This window comes from Heloderma suspectum, chromosome 10 (assembly GCF_057233095.1).
Source record: "Heloderma suspectum isolate Gila_16-S chromosome 10, 16-S_ref, whole genome shotgun sequence".
NCBI classification, from domain to species: Eukaryota; Metazoa; Chordata; class Lepidosauria; order Squamata; family Helodermatidae; genus Heloderma; species Heloderma suspectum.
Genome location: NC_139467.1, coordinates 21,070,001 through 21,095,838, shown reverse-complemented (window position 1 = coordinate 21,095,838; position 25,838 = coordinate 21,070,001). Strand labels below are relative to the sequence as shown.

General features: G+C 46.1%; 1 protein-coding gene across 3 annotated transcripts in view; it reads left to right on the top strand.

The window, feature by feature from the left end:
* ARHGAP33 (Rho GTPase activating protein 33) overlaps positions 1-25,838 on the top strand; it is a 59,570-nt gene that overhangs the window by 21,787 nt on the left and 11,945 nt on the right. For all 3 annotated transcript variants that reach the window (XM_084815459.1, XM_084815458.1, XM_084815457.1), the window contains 13 exons: positions 296-373; positions 2,107-2,173; positions 5,339-5,398; positions 8,142-8,291; positions 9,992-10,094; positions 11,848-11,992; positions 18,680-18,762; positions 19,544-19,651; positions 20,808-20,953; positions 22,351-22,540; positions 22,868-23,013; positions 24,559-24,633; positions 25,412-25,838. The exon at positions 25,412-25,838 is cut by the window's right edge and continues 134 nt beyond it. In XM_084815459.1, coding sequence (XP_084671585.1) covers positions 296-373; positions 2,107-2,173; positions 5,339-5,398; positions 8,142-8,291; positions 9,992-10,094; positions 11,848-11,992; positions 18,680-18,762; positions 19,544-19,651; positions 20,808-20,953; positions 22,351-22,540; positions 22,868-23,013; positions 24,559-24,633; positions 25,412-25,838 — 1,778 coding nt within the window. The remainder of the gene's footprint in view (positions 1-295; positions 374-2,106; positions 2,174-5,338; positions 5,399-8,141; positions 8,292-9,991; positions 10,095-11,847; positions 11,993-18,679; positions 18,763-19,543; positions 19,652-20,807; positions 20,954-22,350; positions 22,541-22,867; positions 23,014-24,558; positions 24,634-25,411) is intronic.

Below are 25,838 nucleotides of genomic sequence, written 5' to 3'. Positions count from 1 at the left end.
TACAGATTTATTTCATCCTCGGTTTTCATTTGCTTGCAATGAGTGTGAACTCTTAGAACAACCTAATTAGCAGAACAATATATTTTTTTATTTGATTTCTGTTATACAGGGGAATCTCTACCTTACAAGATTTTTGGAAGGAATGTGATCATGTATGTGAAGTACTTAGGAAAAGCATGATTTAAATGCTACATATATTAAGTTGAGCTACCTTCATATGAAGCATACAACCCTGACCCCTTAACTATGTCTCCATGCACTGACAGGTTGTTTTTTTTACATCTGTCTGGCACAGGTTGGAGACATCATCTCTGTGATTGATATGCCCCCCAAGGAGGACAGGAGCTGGTGGCGTGGGAAGCATGGATTCCAGGTTGGATTTCAGGAGTGAAGAGGCATTGAAGCAGCAGAGACCTTTTGGGGTGTATGACCCGCACTACGTATTGGGTGGCCATATGTACCTTGATGGACAATTTTTCTCAGCAAAATGGTTCAGGAGGTGGCAATTTCCCCCGGAACCTGCCCCCGACTGCAGTGCTGCTTCTCCCCAAGTTCTAATCCTCTGTGCTTCCATCCAGACATGGGCTGTTGCCCTTGCATGGGGGAAAAACAGGTGGGGTGGGGGGATCTGCGGGGCAGGGGGTAAGCACTTCTCCATTGCATTGCAAATTACTCTCACCCGGGGCCCCTATGTGGAGGAAGTAGCCATTGGGGGTTTTGTACACTAGGTGGCTGCGTAACATGTCATTCTAGCCTCTGGTGCGATCTGATTGAGTAGTGGACAAGGGGCTCAAGCGTTGTACAGGAGGGAGATGTACAGCAGTTATGGTTTCTTCCAGTGGTGCAGCTTCTTGGTAGCAGAAGCTGCATTATGCTGTCATGCTCTTGGCAACTGCCAAAAGATCTATGCAACTTATTAAAGGCCTTCCCCATGTCCAGTGGAAGCCCACAGGCTTACTTTAAAGAAAAACAAGAAAGGGAGCTGCATGCTACATATTTAGTTTGACCCTCAAAGTACTTTCAGTTCTCTTAAAAAAAAAACATTGTCCACAGCCCCCCAAAAATTTAAAAAACAAAAATATTACTACAAGGGTGCTTCTATACTAGGTGTTTACTTTGGAATTTCTGGGCTTTGTTTGCTCGCTTTATAAGGGGCATCTACGTGACATATGGGGCATCAAATGATTGTTCTTCTGTATTTCCCCTGTTGTTTTTCTGTTTTATTTGAGATCTCAGAAAATCCAACTTCTTTGGAAAGTACCAAGCAGTAGTACTATGTCTGCAGGTGTAGAACACTGAAATGAAAAATAGGTGTACAGTGCAAATGTAGTGCTTAAGTGAAAAAGCATTTTAGCAATTAAAAAACACACACATTAAAACACCCCTCTGCTGTCTTTTTGGTTGGCACCATGTTAGCAGTGTGTTAATTATTGTTCCAGTCTTTTAATTAGTGCTAAAACACTTTTAAGCCTACCTTAAAAAAAAAGTTATTTAAGTGCTATCTCACAATTATTTTAATAAAAACGCAACTTAGCACAAATTTTAAAAAACCCACCATTTTATAAAGTTTTTTTTTAAAAAAATGATGGGCTCAGGTGAATTGTCCCTTCCCATATGGCTTTATTACAGTCACTACTGTGGAGGGAATACAGCCGCCTGTACATGCACCAAAAAAGATACCCCTCCACCCCCCTCAGTGTGGAAAGTGGATTGCAATTCTGCATCATTGGGTAGTGCTAGGAGGAACCACCTGTCTTCAGGACAGCAACCAACCTGCATCCCCATGACAATTCCCCTCAATTAGTGCAGTTAATGCATAAATCCCGCCATATTACCTTACCCATTTGCGTCTATACTAGTAAATGCATAGCAGTTTAGCCACACAAATTGTAAAGGTGTCGATGGCTGGATTTATTGCACCAGACACTTTGCCCATTGTCTGTTTGCCATATTCACCTCCAGCAGGCATAAACTGGGGTCCTGTTAGTACTTCTGTGTGCTACTGGGGTTTTGTTTGTGGAGAGGCATATTTCGCTGTGTCAGGAGGTGAGTGGGCCTCCTTTTCTTCTGTATGTTGTAATGCGTCTTCACCTGCCTCTTTTGCAGGTGGGTTTCTTTCCCAGCGAATGTGTGGAGCTGTTCTCGGAGCGCCCCAATCCAGGACTCAAATCAGGTAAGCCCTCCTGTGGTCTAGCTCTAGTTCTCTTGCTTTGAGCAAGGGGTTGAGGTGGCCTACAATGGCCCTTTTATCGAGATGAATCTTCCTCGAACTATCTGGTGTCCTATGAGGTTTTTGGTTCTCCAAGATATATGATACAGCTAGCTGGAAGCTTTATAATTCCTTTGTGGAGATTCTAGAAACTATCTTTTCAGTCACATGGTATTTCAATGTGTACTACTGCGAACCATCTTCATAGAATAATAGGGTTGGAAGGAGCCTACAAGGCCATTGAGTCCAACCCCCAATCTTCTCACGTATGCATTTGTAGGAATGAGGGGAGATAAGGTTACGCTCTTTTAGATGCCAAGTCTGAAAGCCTTGGGCTAACTTGACTTTTGGGAAGTGACTGTAGTTTAGTGCTAGAGCATATGTTTAGTGTGTAAGCTGAGATACAAACAAGCCTTTTGCCTGCACATGCAACCCCTTCACTCTGTCCTTCGCATGAGTAAGCAAACAAGCCAGGAAGCTTTCCATTAGCTTCCCAGTTCATCCAAACCAAGAAACTATGGTTAACAGCTTTGGAACAATCCAGGTTATTAAACCATGGTTTGAAGTTGTTTTAATATCCTGGCTTGTTCTGAAGCTGTTAACCATAGTTTCTCAGTTCAGGGATACCAGGCAACAATAGTTAATGGAAGTCTTTCTGGTTTGTTTGCCAGCATGTGTGGCCAAGAGGCTCTTTTATGTCTCAGCTTATTAAACTAAACTATGATCATCCGAATGCAGCTACTGACTCTCCATATCAATCAAACTGTGCAGCTGCAAAAATGGGTATAAATTATGTAAATTAGGCAAATTTGCATTTGTTTTGCATAATTTATTAAGGTTGCAGTTGTCAATCTAGAGTTCCAAGCAGCTTACAAGAACTAGGTAAAAGACTGTGTGTGTGTGTGTGAGTGTGTGTGTGTGTGTGTGTGAGTGTGTATGTTTTAAATATATTTTCACTGCTTTTCTGCATGAGAAGAAGCCTCTGAAGCAGCTGACCATAACAACAATTAAAATAAGATGAATGAAATAAGATAGAATCACAATAACAACTGAAAAATGTTAACATAGAGTAAAAAATACATAATATAATTATAAAACAAATGTGTCAGAATAATACCTTTGTAGCTGTTTTGCTGAGATCTGAATCTTTTGAAAACAAATTAGATTATCTTTGAAATCAGCTACCTGAGTCTATATCATAATTTTCATTTAGGTTTACTATTGGGATTGGTTTGTCTTTTTCTTTTGGTACGGTACTTAATATATTTTTATAAAAATGCTTATGTGCAGATGTCGATTTGTCTGTTGTTACTATTCTTGTCCCTTTGTTTATTGTTAGGTTGTTAGACTCTCCTTCCCCTGCCCCTCCTCCTCTTCTTTGTATTAGCTTTCTTCAAAAATAAGAGGCACTTTATTTTATTTCATAGTTTTTCTGAAAGGCAGCACACAGAATCAAACGATCAACATAAAATCACAACATAGAGCTAAAAGCAGAACAAAAGCAGCCATATTAAAATTCAGTGTAAACATTCACCGAGAGTAAAGAAACAAGATTAGAACCAGTTCACAAAACCTGCTGGAATGCCTGGCAAATAAAAGCAGCTTCACCTGGCCCAAGGAGAAGAGAGCCTTTGGAGGCAGGGCATTCCATTAACGGAGCGCCTTTCCTGCAGCCACCGTTCGCCTAACTTCAAATGGGGTGGGGGAGAATTAGGAGGAGAGTGTCTGAGGATGAGCACAGTGATTGGGGCATATGTGTGGGTGGTAGAGAGCAGTCCTTTGGAGCAGTGGCTCTGATTTCGGTGGGGTTGTGAATCCATTCTGGGTTTCAGTCAGAACCAGCCAGAAATTGGATAGCTCCATTAGAGTTCTGGCTGATTCTGACTGAAACCCAGAATGGATTCACAGCCCTACCGAAATCAGAGCCACAAGCCTCCACTGCTTTGGAGCCATGTGGAACTTAGGGCACAGCCCATCGGGAAGTTCTCCTGTATCGGGTCCATGAAAATGAATGGGAGGTATAGCACAGCGGTAATGTCGAGTTTGTGCAGTGATCTGGTACAGCTTGTGCAGAAGATAAATCTAATAAATCAATCTACTAGTAGATTAATAAACTAATACTAGTAGATTAATTAATAAATTAGATTAATAATTTAATAATAATATTTATTTATAAACTGCTTTGTTACAAAGTGCTGTACATAAAAGAAATAACTCAACAATTTAAAATACATAATTACAATAATTGTAATACAACTTCGCTCAAAAATACAATATTATAACAATAGTCTTAATCACCCAAATAAACATAAAAGCCATCAGCATACTTTTCCCCAGAAACAACCAACCACTCCCCTCCTACTCAAAAAGTTGAGTTTTCAAACCTTTCTTTCAAACCTTTCAGTTAACCATATTGGTAAGGAGAGGGAGTTCCATAGCTGCGGGACTAGGTCCTGGAATGCGCAGTAACAGGATACTGCAATCCATGAAGTAGAGTGGGTCAGAAGAGCCTGGCCCATGGATCTAGTGGCCTGCCCTGGGACAATTAGTACTAATAGATTAATAAATATATAACATATTAATAATAGTAGATTAAGAAATTAATTAGATTAATACATAGATTAATAAATTAATACTAGTAGATTAATCAATTGAATGATTTATTAATCAATCTACTAGTAGATCAAGAACTTCCCAGTAGATCAGTCACTTAGGGGGCAATCCTATGCATGTTTAGACAGATACAAATCCTACAACATGGCTGGCTGGGGGATGCTGGGAGTTGTAGGACTTACTTTTTTCTAAACATGCATAGGATTGCACCCTTATTGAACCATCCAGCTGATGATGGAGGATGGGGAGGTGGGGGAGAACGAAGATTTCTGACAGTCGTTTTGTGGCTGCTGTTTTGTGGATTGTACTCCGTGTCTCCAAAAACACATCTTTATTTCCCCTCCCCCTGCCCACAATGCCCTAGAGTTCCCAGCAACCCTAGAAGAGCACTGTGTTTGAAGGAGATAAACAGTGGGATGGCAACTTGTCTCAGTAGCTCTGGGGAAGAGCTGAGAGAGGATTTATTTATTACTTTGTCCTGTCTGTTTCATGCTGTGCATGTGTCTTCCCGTATAGATGGAGAAGGGATGAGCTGTGGGATTGCCAGGCCTTGTGGCCTCCTCTCCCCAACTTCAGGTGAGACATGGGCTAATAGGGAGAGCTGCTGCTGGTTGTGGCAGCTGAGGATTCACCCCTATGTACTACGATTCAGTGATCTTGAAAAACTTCGTACGAAAATAGATGTGAATTTTCGTGCATCCCCCAAATTTGCAGAATGATTTGGAAATTGAATGGAACAGACTCTTTAATGAATACATGTGAATCCGACATGGCCTGAATATAGTCTGATTCATTCATCCCTATGGTTGGCTTACATGGCAGTCTCTTAAAGGACCATACTCATCTAAGGGCTAAAGGACATGTTACATTTAGGGATGGAGGAGGATTTTTTTGGTCTGCATTTTTAAGTGAGCCAACCTAATTTTCACTTCCTGGCCTTACATGTGGATTGGGACAAAGTTATCCTTCGAATTGTGCGCTTTTCTGAAGTTTGCAATGCAGTTCTCAGCTAAAAATAGCTTACAAAAATGCATATATTGTTGAAAATTGCATAAAAAAGTGTAGATCAAGGAAAATTGTCTTCAAAATACATATATTAGGGGAAATTGCACATGAAAATGAATGTGAATGTTCATGTGTTTTATTATAAAATAATAATCACAGATGGATGCGGAAATTAGATGGAACAGACATATGATTAAATACATGCAAAACTGACACAGACTGCAAACAGACCAATTTGACCATCTCTCGTTATATTAAATGTGTATGCATGTTTGCATGTATGTATGTGTTTTAAATAGCAACCACATGGGGGCTCCAATGTGGATTGGGACTGAAACACAGGTAGTGGTGAATTGAATCCCTTTCCCCCCTGCATACCACAGTACTGAAAATCTGCATCCCAGCTGCTGTCTGGCTCCCATATCAATGGCTACTAGTCATGATGGCTATGTTCTACCTCCAGGATTGGAGGCAGTATGCCTCTGTATACCAGTTGGTGGGGAATATGAATGGGAGGATGCTATTACCCTCATGTCCTGCTTGTGAGCTTCCCACAGGCAGCTGGTTGGCCACTGTGGGAACAGAATGCTGGATTAGATAGTCGAGGAGTAGGCAATGTGGGGCCTAGAGGCACCAGTGCATCCCTGGACACCTTTCTTTGTGCCTGTGAAGGTGCCCTCCCCTCCCCCCCCTGGTTTTTTAAATCAACACATTTTCTGACCAGCAGCTGGAATTGCTATGAAAGAGATTTCTGTTGGTGCTGAAAACTGTGGGTTCAAATGAGTTGTTTAGTGTGTTGGAATGAAGACCCTCACCTCTGCCTTGTACTAATTATTTTGGGCAGGTTACTTGCCCTTTGCCATGCCTCCCATGGCAGCCATTTTGTGGTGGCGCTCAGGACAATTGATCACATTGCCACAAGAGCCAGCATGGTGTAGTGGTGAGAGTGTTGGACTGGGAGCCAGGCAATCCGGGTTCTAGTCCCTGCTTGGCCATGGAAGCTCACTGGGTGACTTTGGGCCAGTCACAGACTCTCAGCCCAATCCACCTCACAGGGTTGTTGTTGTGAGGATAAAATGGAGAGGAGGAGGATAATGTAAGCCGCCTTGGGTTCCTTGCAAGAGGAAAAAAGGTGGGATATAAATGCAATAAATAATAAATAAATAAATGTGCCCATGGCCCCAAATGGTTGCCTATGCCTGAGGTAGCCCGAATGGAGGCTGGTGGCTCTAATTTCAGTGGGGCAGTGTATCCATTCCTGGTTTTAGTCAGAACCAGTCAAAGCAATCTAAGGTGCTGAACCTATTTTGGGGGTGGAATGGATTCACAGCCCCATTGAAATCGGAGCAACCAGCCTCTACCGGGTAGACCTTTGGTCTGATCCAACATGGCTCTTATGTTTTTATGTTCTTAATATCAGATTTTATCTTGGGGCAAATAGTAGCTTTGGGAGCATGATTTTCATCAGCCCCATGGCATGTGAGCTAGGTCTCCATGGACATAAGATCCACAGAGTCTCCTCATGCTCCGGGTTTGTCAGAACCAGTCAGAACTCTAAAAGAGTACCTTGGATAGCTCCTTTAGAGTTCTGACTGAAAACTGAAGCAGATTCACCACCCCACTGACATTGGAGCCACCAGGCTCCACTGCCTGCATCATGGGACATGATGGTTTAAAAACGAATGGGATGATTATCCTTTGGGGTAAAAATTATCCAAGAAAATGTGAAATGTCCGGTAATATGATATATTGATAATTTAAAATTTAACCAAATCAGATGTGGCATGTTGCGATGTCAGGTGATGGGCTACTAGTGCCTTAATGTTCAAGGACATCCATTTTACTCGCATTTCTACTGCAAGGAATATACAGTCCCCCACCCACGCCTCTGAAAGTGAGTGTCTGAAGATTCAGGGGAAAGAATCTCCCAAAGAATGGCAAACCCAGCAACTCATACTTGCAACATTTATTGAAAGGCATCTCTGAAATTGCCTCTCTCCTCCCACCCTCCCCACCACATGGACAATACAATGACCTTGATTTACCAGGTGCCAGAAAATATGAGTGGTCCCTTGTTAATAGGGACCATTGGAGCAACTTAGGGTTGCCAGCTTTGCACCTTACAGGCAGGCTCCCGTGTTTGTAATTTCTGTGTGTCAAGAAGAGATTTGGGAGGCCTGGTTGCTTCTTTCACAGAGCTGAGGAGAAGTTGCCCCAGCTGATTCTCTAAGCAGAGTGATTAAAGACATGGGGTGCTCCTGTCTTCTCTGTTGCTATGCTTAGTTCCACTCAGATGCCCCCCCTTCTCTTCTAGTGTCCAAGAAACACGGCAAGCTCATTGGGTTTCTTCGCACCTTCATGAAGTCCAGGCCCAGCAAGCAGCGCCTGAAGCAGCGTGGTATCCTCCGGGAGAGGGTATTTGGCTGCGATTTGGGTGAACACCTCAAGAACTCGGGCAGTGATGGTGAGTTTATGCGCAGACCTGCCCTGACAAGGTAGCATTGCCTCCTCTCCTACTTGTACAACAAAACATTTGCTATTATTCTGTGCTTCATCCAAAGGAGTGTACATGGTCCAGATCTGCCCTATCCCACCCCATTTTATAGTCACAACAGCAACCCAGTTGCATAGGTTAGACAGAGAAAGAGAGAGAGAGAGAGAGAGAAAGCAAGCAAGCAATTCTGGGGGTTATGTATTTCTCATGGGAATCCCAGGTGCTCTTCTGGTACTTTGGTGTCTTCTGTCAAATCAGAATGGATTTTTTTTAGCCTTCTCCTACTCCTTCAATGGAGAAAACATGCCCAGTTTCAGACAAATAGGTGACAGGGTGCCCATTCTGTAGGCAGTTAATATGGCACACAATCTAAGTGTTATTTAAAAAATATTTTTAGTCGAAATCCTGGACACTTAAGTGCTCCCAGAGAGCAAAATAAAACTGCCAAGGGGATTTTAAAGGCTCACGGGGACTATTAGGTAAGGCTGGTGATGCTCCAAATCTTTGGGAGAAAACACCTGTGCAATCACAGAGCTTGATTAACCAAACTCCGAGAAAATGTCTCAGTTCAGCCTAAGTTAAGGCACAAAGGTGATCACAGACCTGCCTAGCTTAGCTCTCTCTGCTATCCAAGTGTTTCCCTTACCTCTTTAAGTTTTACTGAGGTTTTCTGGACGTACAAAGGACTTGCTCCCAGATGTCTCAGGTGTTCCTTGCAAATGTTGTAATCTGAGCTATTGTAGTGATGGCGTTGGGTGAGTTTGCTTGGCAGTGACAGCACAAGAAGAAGAAGAAAACATTGGGTGGGGGCAAGCACAGCAGGGCGAAGTGCATATTGGTGGCGAAGGATGAATGAGTGAAAAGTTCCTTTTCTTCAAGAAATTACAGGGATCCAGAAACTGGGGAGAGTGAAATACTTCTGTTCATGTTTATGAACTGTTTCATTAGATCTGCTTTTGGTATGAGTACTCATAGTTCTTTTAATTAATGTGTTCGGGATTAGACCTGTTAGGATTTTATCCTAGTATGTCCACTGACTGAAGAGCATCTTTTGCTTGAAAGGTGCTTGGATAAATCATGCACAGTGTTGCAAATGTTGTTTGTTTTTGTTTCAACTATTTCTGTGCTGCCTTTAAGGGCAAAGCCCTCCCAAGGCAACTTACATAATAAAATCCCGTGAAATAAAATTCCGTACAATAATAAAAGCTACAAACACCAGTAATAAAAATACCCAGTCCAGAGAGTACTAAAATCTGAAACACAGTTGCACCTAAAAACCAAGAGCAGGCCAATAAAACACACTCAGGGAAAGGCCAAAGAAAACAGGTAAGTCTTCAGGGCTTTCCTAAAAGCTTCCAATGATGGGGACAACAGACGGCAACCCAGAAGGTGACCCATTCCAGGGGGTCCACTGAGGAAAAGGCCATCTCTGTTCTACTGGCCAGCTTAACTGTTCCAACTTTTGCAGCGTTGTGGCTCACTCTTTTCTTTATGTATAGTGCTTGTAGTTCAGTGGTACTGTGGGGTTAGTGCTCATCCTTTCGTAACAAGTAAAAATAAACACATTTTAAAACATTCACACTGGTAGCAAGTAATAGCAGACCTATCTTACGGGGTTGTGCTAAGGACTGTCGTGATTATGTTTGTGAACGGCTTTATTGTTATACCAGTCCCACAGGTACTACGGTCCTGCTCCGATTTCATTGAGAAGCATGGCATTGTAGATGGCATCTACCGCCTCTCCGGGGTCTCCTCCAACATCCAGCGTTTGCGGTGAGCCCTCGTTCAGAGCAAGGGTTGCAGAGCAGGTCCTTGCTTATTACAAGGAGTCCTACGATGAAAGGTGGGACTGACAACCAAATTAGACGTGACACCAGGGCTGGCCCAAGTCAGTTTGCTTCCGGAGGTGAAAACGGGATGGTGCCTCCTCCCATTCCGTGTGCAAAAGCTAACTGGACTGGCAATTGAAAACTTTTTTGACACGGGCATTGGGACAATCTCCTCCACCACACCAGGCTAGCTTAGGGGGTACAGGGCAGGTTGCATGGCCCACAGCTAGCTCCTCCCAACAGCTTGCTGATGCCTCCCAGGATTTGCCACCTGAGGTAGTCCAACACATCTGGAGGGCACAAGGCAAGGAAGCCTGGCCTAATTCAATGCAGCAGCAAGGTAAAGCAGGGAAGCAAACTTTTACTGTTTCCCAAACATGCTTTTTTTTAGGGCTGTGCACTGTTCAGTCCAAACCCTGAAGCGGATCGGGGTGCTTCAGATTGAAGTGGTGTGGTTCTGGAGTGGGTCAGGATCAGGCCGAAGTGGGTTGGTGTCAGGGTGGAAACAGCCGATAGAGCCCCAGAGCAGTTCTGATTCTGAAGAGGATCAGCAATCCATGGGAGAGGAGCCAGCTCATCCCTCACAGGCACAGCAGCTGGCAGAGATTCCTCCTGCTGGGATTCCTGAGATAGATAGTGATCCTAGCAGTGAGAAAGTGTGGGAGGGGGGCTTGCTAGACGCTTGATGCAGACGCAGGGAGCAACGAGCAATGGAGGGCGCGGAAAGGAGGGGTAGCGCCCGTTTGGCGCGCATGCAACAGCTGCCTCCCGTGGACCCAAGGGAAAGAGGGAGGATCTCTCCCTAGCCCATAAGTTCAGGGTCTTCAAGTGATTCTCATTCAAACGGGGATCAACTGCCTACTTGGAGCATAGGCTACTCTGCTGTTCATTGCTTAGTCGCTGGCGATTAGCATCTGAAAGAATCATTAAGTTGTAAAAGGATTAAAGCCTTGAAAAGAATCCTTTTGTCTGTGTCTTGAGTTGGCTATTGGAGTGTACTGAAAGGGGCCGCTAGGGCGCTTCTGACAGTTGGATCACTCTGAAGTGCCCTGGGGACACTTCAGAGTGATCCGGCCAGCCGCATAAGCCCCCCGCTCCTTACCGGGACCCCTGGGGAGCACCCGCAGCTGGCGCCGTCTTGGAGGGAGTCTCCATTTTCTTCCACAGTGGAGACTCTTCTTCTTCTGGTAAGAGGAGTTGCCATTAAAAAAAAAAAGGCAACTCTCTTGCAGAGGCTGACGGCTATGGGTGTTCCCAAGAAGTCCAGGTAAGGAGCAGCAGGTCTCGTATGGCTCAGTGGCAACGGTGTGAGGGGGGGTTCGTGCTGCTCGGCGGCAGTGGCAGGGGGATAGCTCAGCAGTGGGGGGCACTTTGGGTTTCTGGATCTTGTTCTGGAGCCCAAAGTGGGTCGGCCTGGCTCCAGAGCAGGCCTAGGTGGGTTGGGGCTGATTTGGGACTGCTAAATTGGCCTCCAAAACAGGTTGGGGGGGGCTGTGTACAGCCCTACTTATTTTCTTTTAGAAAATCAATTCCACCTCCCCACCCCTGACTTCCTATGTATATTGGGCAGAGATGTGGATGGCTGCCTCATCACATCCAATTAAGCCCTAACCCAGCAATGAAAACAGTAACCTGGGTGTGGGTCTGTGCAATTTGTGCCACTTTGTGTAATTCTGCCCCCCGCCCCGTCTCTCCAGGCATGAGTTTGACAGTGAGCGGGTGCCTGAGCTGTCCAGAGATGTCTACTTACAGGACATCCACTCCGTCAGTTCTCTCTGCAAACTGTACTTCCGGGAGTTGCCGAACCCGCTGCTCACCTACCAGCTCTACAACAAGTTTGCGGTGAGTCTCACAACAGTCTTTAAACAGCGTCTGCTCCCAGCAGTCCAAAGCTGCTCCCTCTGTGTCCCAATTGTTTTGGCACAAGAGCATCTCCGCCTCCTGTGCCAATTTCTGCTGGTCCATCAGAATGAGAAACTGTCGCCTGCATGTTTAGCTTCTGACTAGTAAAATTGCATGCCCATGGAAAAACACATCAGAGTGATATAGAGCAGGGTCATTTCATATGACCCTTTGAGCCTGAGGTAATTACATTAAAAGAAAATCTACCAAGGGTGGAATCCTGTGCATGTTTAGACTGTAAAAAAAAGTCCTACAACTCCCAGCATCCCCCAGGATTGCATCCTAAAGGATTTAAAAATGTGTGGCCCCTTCTTTTAAAACAAAAAATCAAACTAACTATAAAGTAACAATGCTCAACCATTAACACCTCCCACCATAAGAGCTTAAATCAGTTTTGAATAAAACAAGCACGTACATTGGCATAAAATAGTCAGCAACAAAATGGGAGTTACCCCTTCCAGCATAGCAGAAGACAAAGACACTGCCCAGGCAGCCTCCTTCAAAGGCCTCTCTAAAAAGCGATGTCTTGACTATGCTTTTTAGAGAGGCCTTCCTGCATTGAGCAGGGGGTTGGACTCGATGGTCTTGTAGGCCCCTTCCAACCCTACTATTCTATGATTCTATGACTAGGTGACCAAGTGAAATTCAAGATGGCTGCAGCTGGGCTTTCCTGGGAAGGCATTCCACAGTGTTGGTGCCACAACTGAAAAGCTCCTGCCCTTCATATTCTCCCCATACATCTCAGTCAACGGAGGAACCCAGTGCAGGCTGGCTGTGTGCATTGTCTGTTTTGAACAATGTCCTTTTCAGAGCAACATGTGACCATATTAATCAACTCAATCAAAGTGATGCCAAAAATAGATCCTTCCCTATCCCCGCCAGATCCATCATCTGCCCTGTGTGTCAAGTGCATTTCTGCACATGTTCCAGTGACGCAAAACTGCAGCTGCTCTGGGCTCAAACCATCTAGTGAGAGTTGGCCCAGCGTGTGTACTAACCAGCCCCGTATCTCCTCTATGTGCACGTTCCCAGGCTGAACAATAAAAGTGGGAGTTGCAGAACAAAAAGAAAGAGGAGGCAGAACAGCGGAGCACAATGACATCGCCCGCCAGCGTGGGAGCCTACACAGTCATCTGTGCCGCACTCTCTCCTGCTTCCTTAGTCTTTTGTATTACCTGCTCTTTGTGCTGTGTGCTATTTTAAGCTTGCTTAACTCCGGCTCCCCCTTCCTCTCGTCTGCCCCCATTCCATTTCTTTTTAATTGTTTCCTATTTGCATTTGTGGTATCTTGAGAGGCAACGTCCTGCCATGGGTAGCGATAAGAAAGAGCCATTCCCATCAGTGATGGCTGCAGCTCAGTGAGGGCTGAAACTGTGATTGGGGGGGGGGGGCGTGTTGTTGGCTCCAACAGGGATATTTCATGCCCCTTATCTGAATTTTTAGTTTTTATTTTAAAAAGGCTCTAGCCACTGGAGGCTGGTGGCTCAGATATGAGGGGGGCAGTGAATCCGCTCCAGGTTTCGGTCAGAACCAGTTGGAATTCTAACAGAGCTATCCAAGGTGCAGAGCATGGAAACCCTGTCCCCTTCTGTTTCATTGGTCAGTACCTGCAACAGAGAGGAATAAAGCAGGACATCACTGCTCCCCTCAGTTGTCCATCACAACAGTGCCTTTGCACCGATTGGCTTAAACACTGGTAGGTGGGAGCTAGCTGAAATCTTGCAGTTCAGCTGGGTAGAAAACTGCCAGCATGTTTTTCCTTTATATCTCTGTCAAGATATAAACTTAATACTTGAACTCTAACAGTGGGACAAGTTAGTCAGGACTAACTTAAATCCTGTTGATCCCAATAGGACTAAAGTGTGACAAATGCAGTCTGGATCCAGCCCAAAGAAGGCCTGGATTTCTCCTTGGAGAGGCCTGGCTCCCACAGGTCTACTTGCAGCTGTGGCTCTTGGGAATAAAACACATGTGTGAATATGCCCCGTAGCTTGTCTGACCTACCACTGTTCTTAATGACTAAACTGAGAACAGGTGTAAACTCCCCCTTCCACCGAGTGCACTGTTTTATTGTGGACGGTGGCTGCCCAGGGCTAGAAGCATGTGCCTGGGGGGGGGGGGGGATGCAAGCTGAGTCCTGGAGCTCTTCCCACAACCCCACTTTTCTCCTGCCCTTCTTGCCATCCTTTCACACCATCACTCCAGGGCTCTGCTGATGTTCTTCCTGGCCATTTATCTGCGCTCCCTTCATCTCTGTCCCAGCAGTCTTCCTGGCTCTTAAAATAGGAGATGTTCCTTCTTGCATACTAACTGATGGCTCTTGGCTCAGCCACATTGGTTGGGCAGGAAGCAAGGGGGTGAAGATGCGTAGAGGAAGGGTCTTGTCAGTACTTCAGGTGAACTTTGCTGCTGCCTGGAGTGATGTCCATTGGCCGGAAGAATTCACGATGGATTAATTGCATCCTCTCTTTGCTGTGGTCTCTTAATTCCCACAGCACTGCAGTCCTTTTTAAAATTCCAGGGAGATTCTCGCCTCTTCCCTACTTTTCTGAAGCAGTATCTTTTCTTTCTGGACACTGGTCCAGTGGACCAGTTGCTGTTTTAAGGAGAGGAAATCTCCAAGCTCATTTATTTGTAGCTATTTTATTTCTTATCTTTTTAAAAATCATACTTTTCAGACAAGTGTTGGGCAGTATCCAACGTCATACTAACAGTAATGTAAATTACATTGTGCTAGCATAAGCAACATCTAGTGCAACGCCCATAGCATTTGTTGGCTAGACAGGTTTCCCCAGAAAACCCGTTGTGCCAGCAAACTTTATTGGTGTTGCGTTAGAGGCCGCTTAGGCTAGCAAAACGTAATGTACATTAGCACTAGTGCCGAATTGGATACTGCCTGTTGTCTCCCAAAGTGGCTCACATCAGTAATAATAATCAGTAATCCCTATACGGCTCAGATCCAGGTTATCTGAAAGACCGTATTCTCCCTTATGAGCCTACTCATGCCCTGAGATCTTCAGGGGAAGCCCTTCTTGCCATCATCACAGGCAATGATGGGAGAGGGCCTTCTCAGTGGCTGCCCCAAGGCTCTGGAACTCCCTTCCCAGGGAGGCGAGAGTGGCATCCTCCTTGATAGGAGGATCATAGTCATGCAAAAACTTTTTTCATAAGCATGTTTTCATAGGCATGTTTTCATAGGCATGCAAAAACTTTTTTGTTCCAGCAGGCCTTTGGGGATAACTAGTCTGGACCTGGGAAAATGCGACGTATGGATACCATTTTTGTTGTTCTGGTTGTCTTTTAATGTTTTAATATCTTTACAATTTTAATATTGATGATTTAATTATATTTTTAACTTTTATACAGTTGTATTTATATTTCTATTTATAGGTTTTAATTGTAGCAGTTTTAACGTTGTAAGGCCGCCTTGAGTCCCAGTATTGGGGAAAAGGTGGGATATAAATATAAATATAATAATAATAATAATAATAATAATAATAATAATAATAATATTAACAACAACAAAAGGCAACATAGGTAGAAGGGTGAAGTCACTTTGCCAAGGCAGTGACCTGTAATGTAAACAGGCATTTATAACCAGTTGGGCCCCGGAAGATCTTCCCTTGCTGGTGTTTTTGCTTGTCTATAAGCAGGGAGGGACTATAGTTCAGTGGCTGAGCACATGCTTTGCATGCAGAAGGTCCCAGTTAAAAGGAGCTGGTTAGCAGGTGATGGAAAAGACCCATCTTTGCCTGCCAGTGGAGAACCATTGCCAGTCAGAGTAGACAGTGCTGGGCTAGCTCATCATATTAGCTACATGATCCCTGATTGGCTGGATTATGTAGCTAGATGGATAAATAGTCTGGTGTCGGATAGGGCAGGTTCCTATGTACCCTGTAGTCATGAGTCCTTTCACTAGTGGTAGAGGCCAGGGTGACCTTCTCCTCATTTCTGTAGTTGCAGGCCAGTTGTGTAATGGCTTGGGCAAGCTCATCTTCCCCTTGCAGTGGTGTTCTCCCTGGGAGGGAAGGGGGTGCAAACTCCCAGTGGCCCTTGTTTCTCTGGCCAGTTGTAGAAGCCAGAGTGTTTCTCCCTTTATTTCTGCCTGATGAAGGTCAAAATTGAAGTTGCTTCGTGTAACAATTGGGATCAATTTAGGCCATATTTGAGTGTTGTGCAATAATGTGTCTCAAATTTCAGTGATCTGATTAGAAGCTTCTTTGTAGCTTACAATTCTGAGTTGAGGACGTGGTGACACAAACAGACCCGGGAACAGAGTAAATAAACTCCATTGGATAATATGAAACAAATGAAATATCATGATCTAGTTGACACAGTATTTTTAAGTTCCATTGATTTCAATGGGAGCAACTCAAGCACATCATTAATTTGTCCATGGAAACCAATGAGGCTTAAAAATGATTAGAGTTGGCTGTATTGTGTGCAATAATTTTTAAATTCCAACAATCAACAGTAAATTGGGGTTGAACCAAATGTACATGGGTGAATATTTTCAATATGAGAGGACGTTTTGCTCCCCCACTGAAATGTTCTCAAAAATGTTCTTTTTACATTTTCCACGACATTTTGCTCTGTCTTGTTCCTGTTCATGGCTCTTCAACAGTTGCTTTGGTGCATTTAAAAATGAAGAAGATAATTCTATTTACTGGCTATGTGATATAGCCAATCAGGGATCATGTAGCCAATGTGATGTCACAGCACTACAAAGCCAAATCAAAGTGCGGGAAATACTTCCTGCCTTTCATTCTGAAATGGAGAATATTTTGCCTTATTTTCATGGCCACCCATCACTACTGAATTATTGTTGAAATGGGTGTTTTTGTTCTTTGCAAAACACAACACCCCATTTTGACTCAGCTCTAATAAACAATAAGGTGAATTTACACAGAAAAATAAAGAATACAATTTCCAGTAGCAAGAATAAGGCTCTTTTCTGTTTAGTTTCCCAGACTTTCCATGAGGGAAAAAGCCCATACCCAGCTAGTGATGATTCATACTTCTACAGAAAAGAGTATTCAGGCAGTTAAGGAAGCCTCAAAATGTCTGCCTCAAAGATGGAGCATAATAATGTTGAGCAAGAGAGCTGTCCACCCCGCACCCCGCAGATATCACAGCCTCAGGGCCAAACTGGATGCGATGCTGTTCATGCAATTTGCATGAATGTCTTAAAAGTAAACTGTAGGTGGCAGTGATCATTATTGGGACACTGGCAAGTGGTTGTGTGTGTGTTTTTTAAATATTTTACCCCCTGCTGCAGTCCCAATCTGGATCAGGCCTCCCACTCCTGCTATTTGCATTGGGGGGGGGGAGCTCCCATTTGTTCCATGAGAACTTTTCTCTCCAATGCAAATAGGCACTTGGGGTTTAGCTGATCTGGATCAGGACTGCACCGGGAGGCAAAGGATCAAAGCGTCATATGCCCCCTGGTCTGCCAAGGTTTCAATCTGGATCACACCCTACCTCCTCGCACCAGAGTTTACCTTTAAAAAGTCATTCGCACAGTTGTCAATTGAGGGAATGGCGTCATGACTATTTTGGCCCTCAGAAGACTTTGAAGGGGGCCAGTAATGTATTCAAATTTTTACATTCTATCCTGTGCTCATTAACATCTCTGGTCTCTATTTCCTTTCCGTCTGGAGGCAAAAAAGCGAGCTTAGTATGGAAGTAGCCCTATCTGTACAAGGGAATTTAATATCCCTTGCTTTATTCCAGAACAGGGCATGGTCGGAGTCCAAATGGTGCAGACACCCTACAAAAGCTAAGCCAGGTTTTGAGTCTGGTTAGTGCCTGGACAGGAGACATCAGGGAACCCCATGAGTTCCATGAAGGAAGAAAGGCAGGATATAAATATAGTATGCTAAATCAGTGCCTGGAGTAGAGACATCGGAGAACCCTTTGAGTTCCATGATGGAAGAAAGGTGGGACATCAATATAGTAAATTAAAATGAAACTAACTGAAAAACTACACAGCAGGAGAGGCTCCATTAGGAATGGTACTTTCTGGCCCTTCCATTCCTGATCAGTGCATTTCTAAATGCTGAGTCCCCATGTCTACAGCCGCGTCTTAATTATACCAGCCTGCCTGCATCTTAGGATCTTCTGTTGTGGCCCTGCTCTAAGTGCCTTCCTCATCAGAAGTGTGCTATGTAACTACAAAAGAGAGGATGTTTTGGTGACCCCCCAGCTTTGGAATGCCCTTGGCACCTACTTTACAGTCCTTTAGGGTGTGACCTGATGCATGTTTAGGCAGAAAAAAGTCTTTCAACTCCCTGCATTCCCCAGTCAGCCATGTATAGCATTGTGCCCTTAGACGCCAAGTTCAGACATACTTATTTAGCCAGGCCTTTTAAATATTTCTAATGCTTCTGTGTTGTTTCTGTGCTTTTATTTTCTGCCACTGATTATGCTGTTAGGATGTTGATGTTAGGCTTTCAAGGTACTCTGCTTTGAAATCTCTATCTGATGCAGGGTGGTCGAAAAATGTTTAAAATAAATAAAACCAACACATCTACTGACACTGCCCTGTTCCGCCTGAGGCCTGGTTGCCATGCTAACCCCCCTGCCCCCTGCCCTGTTCTCCCTTGTTTTCTCCGCACATCCCTGCAGGAGGCGGTGTCAGTGTCTGGGAATGAGGACCGCTTGGTGCGCGTACATGATGTCATTCAGCAGCTGCCTCCGCCACACTATCGGTATGTGCTGTCAGAGATGTGGATAGGACCAAGGTGGCCAAAATGGGCAGGGAGGGTGGACACAAAGAGGATGGTGTTTGGAGGGAAGGATAATGTAGAGTTGGAAACAGTGTAGAAGGGCAACTAAAATGATCAAGGGGCTGGAGCAACTCCCCTGTGAGGGAAGGTTACAACAGCTGGGATTGTTTAGCTTGGAAAAAAGGAGGGTAAGGGGAGACATGATAGAGGCGTACAAAATTATGCATGGTGTGGAGAATGTGGATAGGGGGACTTTTTTTCTCCCTCACTCATAATACTAGAACCTGGGCTCATCCCATGAAGCTGATTGGTGGGAGAATCAGGACAGATAAAAGGAAGGACTCCTTCACACAGCGCATAGCCAAACTGCAGAATTCTCTCCCACAAGATGTAGTGATGGCCACCACCTTGGATGGCTTTAAAAGGGGGTTAGACAAATTCCTGGAGGAGAAGGCTATCAATGGCTACTAGTCCTGATTGGCCACATGCTACCTCCAGTACCAGAGGCAGTGAGCCTATGCACACCAGTTGCTGGGGAACATGGGTGGAAGGGCACTATTGCAGTCATGTCCTGCTTGTGGGTTCCTGGTTGACAAATGGCTGGTCACTGTGTGAACAGAATGCTGGACTAGATGGACCCTTGGTCCAATCCAGCCTGGCTCTTATGTTCCTATGAGTTGGGGTGTAGGTTGGGAGGGGTATGGGGTAGGGTGCTGTAGAAGCAGGCTCTCCAGCTGTGGCAGCTTCTGCTCTATCCCAACAGGACCCTGGAATTCCTGCTGCGGCACCTGGCACGCATGGCTATGCACAGTCAAAACACCAGCATGCATATCCGCAACTTAGCCATCGTTTGGGCACCCAACCTGCTGCGGTGAGACGCCCAGACCAATGGCCTTCCACCCGCATTCCCCCATGCCTTCCCCGTACTGCCAAGATGCTCTGCCTTGCACCCTCTCCAGCTCTTGCCTGCACAGCTTGTGGGATCTTCTCTGTGCTACCTGGGCATTTTCCCTGTGCTAACACCAGCCCCCAGGGAACTCAACTCTTCCTATACTGGCCCCTGGGCATAAGACACGAGAGCTCCTGAGCATACCTTAACTTCCCCACTTCTCACCCAACATTCTCTGGCCCACTGACTCAGTCCTTGTAGGGATTATTGTGGCCCCCAGACATTCCCCTTTGGTGTTCTGCTAGCAGCACCCACTAGCTTAGGGGCGGGCAACTGTTTTGGGCCTGTGGGCACATTTGACAATTTAAGAAACTTCCCTGGGCACCATCACCAAATGTCTGCCATAGGAGGCAGGGCTAGTCCCAAAGGACAAGTCACCTGCCCCAAGGACTGAGTATAAGGCAGAAGTGAGGTCTGAGCATCAGCACACTAAGTAACTCCTTTGAACCCCGTTTTCAGTATCAACAGAAATCTATTTCACAGAAGGCAAACTCTTTTTTTCCTTCCCACCTTCTCCTCTGCCAACTCATTCCCCCCAAATACCGTTTTTCTCTCATTCTGAATCACCACCCATAGAAGTGCTCTCTCTCTCTCTCGCACACGCACACATTCCATGTATTCATCATGCAAGTGGGAGGGGTAGGGCTCCTTGGCAGGCCCCAAGAAAGGTGTCTGGGGGCGCATTGGTGCCCATGGACACCTTGTTGCCTACCCCTGTTCTAGCTCTTCATCTGAGATTCCACCTCTGCTTTTACTTGCCTTTATTCTAGCCCCTCCTCTCCCCTTGTGCCTGTCCCTACCACTTTCCCACCACTTATCCATAATGCCCTGTGGTTCCTTCCAACACCAGCCTCCCCCTACTCTAGGGCCCCTGCCAATGTTCTTCACAGCCTTCCATCATGCTGCTTTACTGGTCTGGTCCTTCTTCCCTACTCAGCTAGTCTCCCTTGGGGCAATGTTGCGCCCCCTCAAGGTGTGATGTCCTGGGGCTAGAGCATGCTTGTTCACACCCCAGACCTTCCTCATGTCTTGCGAAAGGATCTGGCTGCCTAGTAACTCACTCTGCTTTATATGGCAGGTCGATGGCTCTGGAGTCTGTTGCTCAGTGCGGAGCTGATGCCTTCCAGGAAGTCCGCGTTCAGTCCCTTGTGGTCGAATTCCTCCTCAACAACGTCCAGGTTCTCTTCAGCGACACTTTCACTTCTGTCGGCAAGGACAGCGCAGGTACCTCGCCCAATTGCAGTTTTGTGAAGTTGATTAGAAATCTGTTAGAAACCCCTCTGCATCCTCCTCACAGAGTGACATATCCCAGGGAAGGTCTTCACACAGCACATAGTTAAACTATGGCATTCAGTACTACAAAGTTCTGAGTAATGGCTGGTGTGCAGGACTGGCCCTCCCACAAGACAGGGTAAAGCACCTGCCTCATGCATCGGAGCGGCAAATTGAGCCGCTCCCCACTAAGAGAGCTCACCGACGCTTCCAGTTGGAGCTTAGGAGAGCTGTGCTAACTGCTCTCCCACTGTGGCATTTGCTGCAGTAAGAGAGCGGCCCGTGGGGCTCTCTGGAGCAGCTGCCCTCTGGAGAGCCTCGTTGGCCAAGGAAGAAGCTGGCACAGCTCCTCAGAAAGCCAGTCAGGCCAAAATGCCTGGCCCGGAGGGTGTCCTTCCTCAGAGCCAGGCATTGTGGGAGGGGTGTCCCAGGAGACTGCCTGTACTGCCGGGGGGAGTGATGCGGGAAGAGCAGGGCTGCAATGTGGTGGTGACATGTGCGCTCTCTTGCCTCAGGTGGCAGGAGATCTTGCACCATGGCTGCTGGTGTGTTTTTAAAAAATTGGGCTTAGTTGCTGAAGAGGGCAGATTTCCTAGGATGCAGCTCCTAGAAAATTTCTCTGTCTCTAGTTTTGCAACAACTAATGCACCCCTGCTCGTGTTTATTACAGAGCTTAGACGTATGGAAGAACATTTTGGGCATCCTAGAAAATATTCATTCAAGTTCATCACAATGCTGAAAGTGAAGGCAGACATAATTGTTTTGTTTTACTGCTACATTTTTAATTGTTGACTGTTGTTTTATTTGTTAGCTGGCTTAGGGGCCTTCGGGCAGAGAGGCAGGTGATAAATTTTTAAACAAGCAAACTCATATTTAAAGAGCAGCCACAAGAGGTTCTTCACTTACAGGCTGAGTCTGGTTTGGCAATTTGGGTGACAGTGCTGATTCAGCTTTCAGTCTCATTCATGCTATTATGATTCAGGCAGGCTGTCCTTTTTAAACAGCAGATGTATGTTCATTTATATGTGCATTTCACCTTTAAAAGGAAAAAAACACACACGGTAAAAACAGTTGCAAAACTGTTTTAGGAATCTGGAGGGGAGAGATGTGTTGGTGATGGCATGGGCACAGGCCAATCAACATCTTTCACAGCTGGCTTTTCCCCATTTCCAGTGGAACAGTGCTGCAAATTTGAAGTTTTTTTTTCAGAGCTCATCCCAGGATACCTAGATATTGTTGTATGCATGTGCTTCTGACACTGGGCAAGTGTGGGACCACATGTCTGGCCTGATAGTGTGGGCATGAGGCTTGTCCCTCTCTGCACTCTCACAGCCTGTTTCCCCCAACAGGGCGCTGCTTTCTTCCCCGACCCAAATCCCAGTTGGTCAGCTGCCCTTCCACCCGGTTGCTGTCCTTGGAAGAAGCACAAGCACGCACCCAGGCCCTATGCAAGATCACCAAGACAGAAGTCAGGCATGGATCTTCTGACCTGCAGGAGCAAGGGAAATTCTCTGCTGTATTGGGCTCACCTGACACCAGGTAATGGGGCTTCCATGTACATGGGCAGTATACCTCTAAATACCAGATACTGGGGACAAATGACAGGGAAAAACCATCCCTTTGATGTGCTGCTTGTGAGCTTTCAGCAGCATCTGGCAGCCTGCTGTTGGAAACCAGATGGGGGACTAAATGGACCTTGGTCCGATCCAGGGAGGCAACTCTTATATTGGATTGTTGTGTGTGGCAGCTAATGTACCAAATTGGACAGCAAGCAACCAGGACTGCTCTCTTCAATTTGGCAGAGAGCTGGACCATTTAGCTGCTGGAGCTTGCGGCCCTGGGCTGACCTGTCTCTCCCATCTTTAGGCAAAAGGTCGAAAGTAATGGGAGGCTGAGGAAGACATCCGGTCCTAGCTGGAGGGCCTTTTTTGCCATTGGCAAAGCGCCGGTCACATTCCGCAAGAAATCTCATCGTCTTGGAGAGCTTTTTGGGCTTGGAGAGTCCCTGCCAGGTGAGAGGCCTGACAGACACCTGACTTGCTGCCTTAGGTTGCTCCGCTCCCATTCTCAGTGTCCCGAACTTGTATGTAGCCACTAAGGATATGTGGATTGTGTAAAATCCATTCCATCTATGTTTCCTGGATTGTCAGGCACCTTTCGTTCTGTGTCCGCCCATCACCGGAATCAGATGTTTTTGTTTCCAAATTTGCACAAACCCGTATTTGCACACAGCCAAATTTCAAAAGTCTTCTGCAAGCAAGTGATTCAGACCTCTGACAAGAGCAATATGTCTCTCCCTAAGCAGTGCACAGGAATTTGGGGGCGGGGGGAAGAGACAGAGAGAGAATGAAAATGGATAGCACCACCCATTTTTGTCTTTGGCCCTGCCCACTACTGGCTTTGGCCCCAGCTACCACCAGCATCTGGCCCCTGACAGATTATCCCCTGAAGGAATGCAGTCCTCAGCAGAAAAAGAAGTTTCCCCACCCCTGGTGTTGGCCTAGGACTGGGAGACCAGGGTTCACATCTCCCCCCAGCCATGAATACTGAGTTTGCCAGGAGGAAGAGAACCATGTATGCCATTCTGAGCATCTCGGGGGAAAGGAAGATATTTTTTTTAATGTAATGATGTAATAACAGGTGCTTGAATATCTGTTGATGAAATTTCAGCATTCCCAGTGCATTTTAAACTGTTATTCTTCTTTAGGGAAAACAGCTTAGAAAAGTAATTAAAATGAAGCACAGGAAACATCATACACTTGTAATGTTCCTATTCAGGCTGTCTTTCCTATCCTTCCTTTTCAATGTTTAATGATAGTTCAAAATGCATTCTGGAATTCCATCAGTAAACCTCTTAAGCACCAATGAAGTTCCTGATTTTTAGTAACCACCAGAGTGTTGCCTTCCTCTTGCTGCAACTTCCCAGATCTGTGTCACATAAATCAGGTTTTTATACTGAAGAAATTATGCAAATAAATCAAAACTTGCATTGTATGTGCGTATTTTGTACAGTTTCCTCTGCTTCTTGCAGCTATGGGGAAGGGAAGGTGCATGCAGAGCAATGAATCCCAGCCTCTGGCTTCTGAGATATCATCAGAAATCTCCCCAGCATTTTCAAGCTTTATTCAGCACCCTTAAGGGCTGGAAACTTGCTTTGTTTAAAAACGAACAAACCCTGAAGCTCAGATACCCAGATGCTCAAGTCTGCACTGGATAACAAATTTTACACATGTGGTTTGTGGTTCCAGATGCAGCTGGGGATTTGGAACCAGTCTTCCAGTAAACATGCCTCTGTACTATGGATAGGCCAATCTGGTGCTACCTGTTTTGGACCACAACTCCCATTATCCCTGATCATTGCCCATGCTGGCTGGGGATGATGGGAGTTGTGGTCCAAAACATCTAGGTTGCTTAGCCCTGCTCTATACTTTTCTATTTATCTCAGTGTTAAGTGGGTGAGGTCTGAATTTCATGGGTGAGGACTAGAGGGGTGATTGTGATAAGGCTCTTTTCAGAGGAATAATAATAACCTGCTTCTTTGTCTTGCCTTGCTGCAGGGGGCCAGGCTGAGACTGTCACCCTGCGATCAGCCAAGAGTGAGGAGTCCCTGACGTCGCAGGCCAGTATGACCGGTAAGGAGCATCTCATATGCTGGGAGAGGGCATCAGGGGCTACCCAGAGCCCCAACCTCCACAGCGACTTTTCCCTGTAAAAATAGGTTGCACAAACTCACCCTTAGGGTTGCAGCTGGCAGCTGCCCTCCCAGAGCAACAGCTGTGTCCATCCCTCTGGTGGGCAGACGAGCCATCTGAGCACAGACCTACGGACAGTTTTCCATTGCTCTCAGTTTGTGGCTTTGGCATTAAACCAGAGGTGCTGGAAGCTGGCTGTTGGGAGTGTTTAGCCATGATGGTCCTGCAGCAACATTTGTCTGCCATAAGGACCATAGGAACAGATTAGGCTAGTTATCCGCCTAGTCCAGTATTGTCTAGTGGCTCTCCGATGTCTCGGGAAGACTTTCCCATCTCCTGCTACCTCCCCATGCCAGGTGTTGAGCCTGGGACCTTCAGACTGCAAGCACATGCTCTGTCGTCGAGCTATGGCCCCTACAACGGGAGGTACCTTTGTACACTGAAGTGTCTCCAAACTGCAGAGGGATAGACTTGCTGTTGCTACACATGAACTGCCTTCTAGGTGATCGCTGACTGTGCAGCTGGAAGGCAAGCAGCCAATCCCCCAGAGGCAGCAAAGCAGAGACTTGTCTCTTCTTTCAGATACTGGGCAGCATGAGGGCAATGGTGGTGTATCTCCTTGACCCATGTGTTCTTTCTTTCTTTCTTTCTTTCTTTCTTTCTTTCTTTCTTTCTTTCTTTCTTTCTTTCTTTCTTTCTTTCGGGGTCCTTGGCCTAGGCCTCCCCAAGCTGCCCTGCCTGCGACGCCCACACTCCAGCAGCGATGCCTTCCCCGCCCTCAAGCCATGCCGCTCCTGTTCCTCTCTGGGCTCCTCTGAGTCGGGCCGGGGTGAGGGCCTGACCACTGGGACGGGAGATGTGGTTGCGCGGCGCCGTTCCTCCTGGCTGGAAGGGGACTCGGAGCTGGACTCGGAGCTGGAGCTGAGCCCCCCCGGCCTCCGGGGCTTGGACTTCGACCCGCTGACCTTCCAGTGCAGCCCTTCCCTTCGCCGGCCCTCCCTCTCGGACAGCTCTGGCTCGCCAAGCCCCGTGGGGGCCCTCTCGCCCTGCTCTCCCCCCACCATCGGCAAGGACACCTCGGAGCCGTTGCCTGTCTCCCTGCCTGATAAGGTGCTGGAAATGTTTGCCGGAGGCGAGGCTAGGGG